The sequence below is a fragment of the Oncorhynchus gorbuscha genome, unplaced genomic scaffold, assembly GCF_021184085.1.
Source record: "Oncorhynchus gorbuscha isolate QuinsamMale2020 ecotype Even-year unplaced genomic scaffold, OgorEven_v1.0 Un_scaffold_658, whole genome shotgun sequence".
Lineage (NCBI taxonomy): Eukaryota > Metazoa > Chordata > Actinopteri > Salmoniformes > Salmonidae > Oncorhynchus > Oncorhynchus gorbuscha.
In genome coordinates this window covers 352,606-358,993 of record NW_025745756.1, presented here as the reverse complement: position 1 = coordinate 358,993, position 6,388 = coordinate 352,606, and the positions used below count along the sequence as shown (strand labels likewise).

General features: G+C 44.1%; 2 protein-coding genes across 6 annotated transcripts in view; one reads left to right on the top strand and one right to left on the bottom strand.

Moving 5' to 3' along the window:
- Positions 1 to 1,306, bottom strand: part of gtf3c3 (general transcription factor IIIC, polypeptide 3) — a 15,914-nt gene extending 14,608 nt beyond the window's left edge. The window contains 4 exon segments of the mRNA XM_046335143.1: positions 1 to 103; positions 367 to 632; positions 812 to 923; positions 1,076 to 1,306. The exon segment at positions 1 to 103 is cut by the window's left edge and continues 21 nt beyond it. Of these exon segments, the coding sequence (XP_046191099.1) occupies positions 1 to 103; positions 367 to 632; positions 812 to 923; positions 1,076 to 1,174 (580 nt within the window). The 5' untranslated portion in view covers positions 1,175 to 1,306.
- Positions 1,307 to 1,523: 217 nt separating this feature from the next.
- Positions 1,524 to 4,888, top strand: LOC124019720 (PEST proteolytic signal-containing nuclear protein-like). 5 transcript variants are annotated; one of them, XM_046335136.1, is made up of 6 exons: positions 1,585 to 1,663; positions 2,362 to 2,380; positions 2,453 to 2,624; positions 2,707 to 2,781; positions 3,635 to 3,687; positions 4,117 to 4,888. In XM_046335136.1, the coding sequence occupies exons 1-6, from the start codon at positions 1,615 to 1,617 to the stop codon at positions 4,229 to 4,231; spliced, it is 483 nt and encodes a 160-aa protein (XP_046191092.1). In that variant the 5' UTR covers positions 1,585 to 1,614; the 3' UTR covers positions 4,232 to 4,888. The 5 variants fall into 5 exon arrangements, with proteins under 5 accessions (XP_046191094.1, XP_046191093.1, XP_046191090.1 ...); XM_046335138.1 differs by lacking the exon at positions 2,362 to 2,380 and having other exon boundaries at positions 1,524 to 1,663; positions 2,401 to 2,624; positions 3,594 to 3,687; XM_046335134.1 differs by lacking the exon at positions 2,362 to 2,380 and having other exon boundaries at positions 1,525 to 1,663; positions 2,401 to 2,624.
- The last annotated feature ends 1,500 nt before the right edge of the window (positions 4,889 to 6,388 follow it).

Sequence of the window (6,388 nt, the reverse complement as noted above, 5' to 3'; positions counted from 1 at the left end):
ACATCAGGACGGCGTCCTCCTTGTCTCCGCGGGCGTAACGGATGTTGGCTTCTCCCATGAGGCCCCTCAGGGCCCGGGGCAGCTTGCTGCGGTTACGTCTCTCCTGAACAGTACACAATCACCATCAATAGTCCCATGTCAACAAACACTGCAGCCTGACCAAGTGTAACAGAGGTGTTTCAGTGAACCCGGCTCAAATGGTGACTAGCCTAACTCTGCCTGAGACGAGCCATAAATTAAACTATTATTGCATACACAACACATCTATTGTCAAACTATGGCTAACTGATCTAATGTCAAGGCTCAGGGGGCTAACAGTCTTGTGAACCCTGTTAAAATGAAGACGGGCCTTTATCTAATTTTCACCTTCATCATCTTCTTGTTCTCTCGGTTAAGCTCCATTTCCAGAGCAAAGACATCCCCAGCTGAGGGCCCTTCCTCATCTCCCTTAGCTTCAACCTTCCTCTCCTCCTCTGAATCCTCCTCTTCCTCTTCTTCATAATCGTCATCGTTGTCTTCATCCTCCTCCTCCTCCTCCTCCTCTTCCTCAGTCTGTTCAGTCTCTGTTCCCTCCTCCATCATTGAGGCAAAGGCCTTCTGGACAGATGGGCTGACGCCTTCCTCTGGATCCGCTGGCAAGGACAGAAGAGGTGGATAGTTGGCATACAACAATGACTTGACTGGAATTGCTTAAGAAGACATGAAGAGTGCCTAGGCTTTAGCTCAGCGGGCTAATACAAGATTGTGGGAAGCAGAATATCCATGTTCCGAACCCAAGCAGTCACATGACTGAACAAGTGGAGACACACACCTGCCGCCCGTTTTTTAGAACATTTTCTCGGACTGCGGCCGTGGGAAGTGCTGGGGAGAGTGTCATCTGGTCCAATCTCTTCATCTTCCTCTGAACGTCCTTCGTTCGATACCTGAGAGAAAAGATCCGAGATGAGATGCTTTCAACACAGGCATTCGTGAAAGGTGGTCCAGTAGCACATATATCATTGCGAGCTCCAAAACGTGTACACAAGTTTGATCTTTTCAACGTTAATACAGCATGCAGAGTGGATGTCCCACTTACCTTCAATTTAGCTTTTCTTTCCTCTCTCCGTATTTCAAACTCCTCGAATGAAATTCTTCCCTCCAGGTAGTCAATGAGCTCTGAGCTGAACGCCGACATCTCACCGACTAACTAAAACGATTTATGGTGTTTAAAAACACGTAAAACAATTATGATAATTCTCATTGTAAACATTTCATTTTGACAACACGAGTGGCACCGGCGACTGTTAATGACGTAATTTCAAAACGACAGAAGTTCTTCTTCGACGCTTCAAAAGGTAGATTTCTAAATCGTTACCCACCGCCACCTATCGATTAATGCACGAACCACACAAATACTCATAAACAAACAGAGACAAATACACACATAAAGTATCAGATAACGACAAAACATTGGTATATTATTCTTTGATGATTTTTGGTATGAATCATTGGGAATAAATTAGTTTTTGGTTGTTGTTGTGTTCAGACCATTCCTATTCCACAACGACAGGTGGCGCTGTTCTGCACCATCTCGTTAGAGAAATCCCGTTCGCTTCTTCCATCGTCACTGATGTTATGGCGGACTACAACAAGCACAGCAGCAAGCGGCTCTCCGACGATGGAGGTGATACTAGTACATCTTTAGGGGCAATGTATCGCTGTCTTGTCGAAATAAGACTAGAAGTATAACGTTACGTCGACCACCTGTAACTAAATTACAACATTCCCATGCTCATCGTGTCCGCTTGTGAACGGAGCTTCGGCCTGTCCCCATTCAGCTAGCTAGATAGCAGCCGTTGATGTAACGTTAGCAGGTTTCCAATGAAACTAGATAGCTGGTTTTATTAGCTAGCTAGCTTTACGCGAGATCGCTAGGTTAGCCATTGCAGCTGCTCGTTTACGATTGTTTTTTCCAAATACTTTTGTCGGTAAACACAACTAATATGGGCTTCACTTGGCATGTAGCCAGTTTAAAAAAGAAGACACATTTAGCTAGCTAAGACAGATAAATGTATAGGATGCAACATGCGTTGAACGTAAAAAAAATATGTAACATGATATGCAATAAACTATAGGCTATGCATGCACATATGCTATGTGGCAAAATGCAATAGTGTTAAAATAACTAGCTATGTTTATGACCAAAATACCGACCATAACCGCAACAATAGTGGGAGTGTTTGGTCCTTTCACACACCAACTTCCAAACAGGTTCACCCATAGAATTAGGAATTCCTTTAATAGGATCTCTATGGGTTCACCCACCTACCGGTAACCCGGCAACCACTCCCAGGTAACAGTAGCTCATCCTTGGTTTCCCAGGCAACAGTTGCTCACCTTGGTAAGTTGTTTCGCCTCCAGCAGGACCGGAGGAGAAGGAAGGCAGTGTGAAAACTAAGACTGTCTCTTCCAGCACTGGAGGAGGGGGGAAACGCTCGGCCCAGGAGGTCAGCCCTGGCCCGGGGAAGGTGTCCACCTCGAGCCACCCGGTACCCCCGGCCCCCAAAGTCTCCAAGATAGGATTTGGTCTGATCAGCCAGCCTATAAAGAAGCCTGCGCCCATCTCCATCAAGCTGGGTGCTAGTGTGAGTACCATTAGGGTTAGTGTGTGTGTGACATCTAACTCAGTGTGTGTGGTTGACAGATGTGTGTTTCTCTCCATTTTAGAAACCCAAAGAGCCTGTACCTGTACCTGCCAAGAAACCAGCTCTGGCCTCGGTTTTCAATGTTGACTCTGATGATGTGAGTTAAGGCTGGCTTCATTTCGGCTGGCACCGAGCCACACTTGGCTAGCCGAACCGAACGAGAGTGCTTGCATACTCCCTTAAAATAACTTTGCTGGAAAAATTTGAAAAAAGCTGCAATAGTACTGTTTGTCCATTTTGAGACACCGTAGCCAGTATACGCTTCCTCAAAATAGTCCAAATGATTTTTTTTTAAATAACTCAAGAAATGTAATTAGTTTAGAAGTTTTTTTTTAAACTAAGATGTTTCTTGTAGTATTTTTCAAAGAAAAGTCATCTCTCATTGAATGACAGACTTTACTGAAGAATCCCTACTGTTGACCAATCAGAGACGAAGGGGCGTACACTTCCGCTCCGAACTTCGGCTTGCCTCTAGAAAAAAATTTTGTGTACCCAAACACCTGAAAAACCATTCACCAAAATCCAAAACAAACAAAAATGACGCAAAATGGCGTCACAATATATATATATGCACAAACTGTTTTGGCTGGGAAGCATGCTGACGCCTTCATACACACACACACACACGATATCCCAATAGATTAGTAGGTTGTGCAAACAAACTGTCATATGCAGTGAAACATCAATGTTGATGCCTGTGCTCTAACCACATAGCTGTAATAACAGGTGTTTTCTCCTCTGACAGAGTGAGGAGGAGATGCTAACAGGTGTTTTCTCCTCTGACAGAGTGAGGAGGAGATGCTAACAGGTGTTTTCTCCTCTGACAGAGTGAGGAGGAGATGCTAACAGGTGTTTTCTCCTCTGACAGAGTGAGGAGGAGATGCTAACAGGTGTTTTCTCCTCTGACAGAGTGAGGAGGAGATGCTAACAGGTGTTTTCTCCTCTGACAGAGTGAGGAGGAGATGCCTGCAGAAGCCAAGATGAGGATGAAGAACATTGGCAGGTAAGAAACACAACGTTTGAATTATTTTCTCAAAATGTTTTTACAACATCTCACAAATGTTATCTGAAATTCCAGGTTTTCTGACATAATACTCTGTTCATAAATCACTGAAATGTGATGTACCTGTTCCTACATCCTTGTCAAGTATTCTACCCAGTGTGCGTCTCTGAAACGGCATCCTATTGCCTATTAGTTAACTAATATTGACCACTTTGGAGAGACCTCTGGCCCATAGTATGGCACTATATAGGGAATGGGTGGATTTGAACCAGGCGTGATGACCACACGTGTTTGCATGGGTCATTTGAGCGTGGACCTACTACTAGTCAATGTGATGTTTTCATTTTGGTCAACGCACCAGTTCAGACCGCAGTGGTTTCAACAACCTTTAGGTCCACTACCACACATAACTCTCTATGTTCACCTCAGGGAGACGCCCACGTCAGCAGGCCCCAACTCCTTCAACAAGGGGAAGCAGGGATTCTCCGACCACCAGAAGCTCTGGGAGAGGAAGCTCAAGTCTCAGACGGACACTGACCAATAGGGCTCCGCCTCATTGGTTATTAGTCACAGTAAGACCAGTAGGGCTCGGCCTTACTGGGTTGCTAATGACAATAGTCAAACTGCACACCGTGTTTGCTTTTGTGTGGAATGATGTCACCTTGATTGAGTGCTGTTTCTCTTCGTTTGACTGTTGACGATGGTGTAAAAACAATGTACATACTGCTATGTAATGATGGGGAGACATTCGTGCTATCAAGCATATTTGTTTTGTTTTGTTTTAAGCTTGTGTGTGTGTGTGTGTGTGTGTGTGTGTGTGTGTGTGTGTGTGTGTGTGTGTGTGTGTGTGTGTGTGTGTGTGTGTGTGTGTGTGTGTGTGTGTGTGTGTGTGTGTGTGTGTGTGTGTGTGTGTGTGTGTGTGTGTGTTATATAGCAGACTGGAGTGGGTGTAGTTCAGAGCAATGAGGATACGTTTTGGGAAAGGGAACTTTAAGACAACTTAATAATAGTTTGACTCATCTAGGATATATCACTACTTTATAACAGTCCTAACAGGGTTTTCAACCCTGGCCTTTCCCTCACTGTCTGTCATGCCTTTACAGAGTGATCCCAGACAGGAACCATTTCTCCCGTGCCTGAGGTTGACATGTAGAAATATTCATATTAGGACAATAAACTTACATTCAATTCCAAAACGAAATGTATTTTTTAATGATATTTATGCAACAACAAAAAAATCAATTGAACCACAATGCACATACCAGTGTATCATATACATTCTTCAAATGCATAAATCATGTAAAGCCTCAATGACAATCTTGATGATGTTACTGGGTATAAGAAGAGGAGCGGAGGACAGTAATTATCAAAGATTGTTATAACTAAGCCAAGATGGACCACACCCTGTCGTTTCAAAAGGGGAATGAATGAGCCGTGGTGGGCAGAACAAGCGGATGCTTCACATTTATACACCGGGTGAAATATCGATCTTATTCTTCTATCTGTGCTATTATATTCTTTCAAAATGGAAAGACGTGACGTGACGTAAGCATTTTTTCCTTCACATAAAGGAAACTAATTATTCTGCTGTCAACAGCTGTCCTTAACTGTAGCTTCTGCAAGTATGTTAGGTCCTTCTCTGTACTGTAGTTGGTTTGTAATATAAATAAATACCTCTTCTGGGGTGTATTAACTAGGAAACAAACAGAACTCAACAGAAGCAAGAGAAACGGGGACAGAACCTGAATTTGTCCAATAGAAAGTAGTTTTCGTTGCAAAACATTTTCCGTTTGCCAAAAGGTTTTGCTATGGTCCAAAACCTTATGCTACGGTGTGCTTTAAGGACTCTGATCTTTAGCACAGTTATTGGAGAAAAAACCTGACCTGGTTGGTTTAAAAGACCAATTACTGAAAAAAGAATACACCCAGGATCTGCATTGACTGCCATTTACCAGGAACCACTGCTTTGACTGCCATTTACCAGGAACCACTGCATTGACTGCTATTTACCAGGAACCACTGCATTGACTGCTATTTACCAGGAACCACTGCTTTGACTGCCATTTACCAGGAACCACTGCTTTGACTGCTAACCACTACGTTACCAGGAACCACTGCTTTGACTGCTAACCACTACGTTACCAGGAACCACTGCTTTGACTGCTAACCACTACGTTACCAGGAACCACTGCTTTGACTGCTAACCACTACGTTACCAGGAACCACTGCTTTGACTGCTAACCACTAACGTTACCAGGAACCACTGCTTTGACTGAACCACACTACCAGGAACCACTGCTTTGACTGCTAACCACTACGTTACCAGGAACCACTGCTTTGACTGCTAACCACTACCAGGAACCACTGCTTTGACCAGGAACCACTGCTTTGACTGCTAACCACTACGTTACCAGGAACCACTGCTTTGACTGCTAACCACTACGTTACCAGGAACCACTGCTTTGACTGCTAACCACTACATTACCAGGAACCACTGCTTTGACTGCTAACCACTACGGGAACCACTGCTTTGACTGCTAACCACTACGTTACCAGGAACCACTGCTTTGACTGCTAACCACTACGTTACCAGGAACCACTGCTTTGACTGCTAACCACTACGTTACCAGGAACCACTGCTTTGACTGCTAACCACTACGTTACCAGGAACCACTGCTTTGACTGCTAACCACTACGTTAC

What these genes read in the sequence shown, in the direction of transcription:
- LOC124019720 (XM_046335134.1), top strand. Translation starts at nt 1,615, where the DNA reads ATGGCGGACTACAACAAGCACAGCAGCAAGCGGCTCTCCGACGATGGA. An exon ending in CCATCAAGCTGGGTGCTAGT is followed by an intron (nt 2,625 to 2,706) that starts GTGAGTACCATT and finishes TCTCCATTTTAG; the next exon opens with AAACCCAAAGAGCCTGTACC. An exon ending in TCAATGTTGACTCTGATGAT is followed by an intron (nt 2,782 to 3,634) that starts GTGAGTTAAGGC and finishes CTCCTCTGACAG; the next exon opens with AGTGAGGAGGAGATGCCTGC.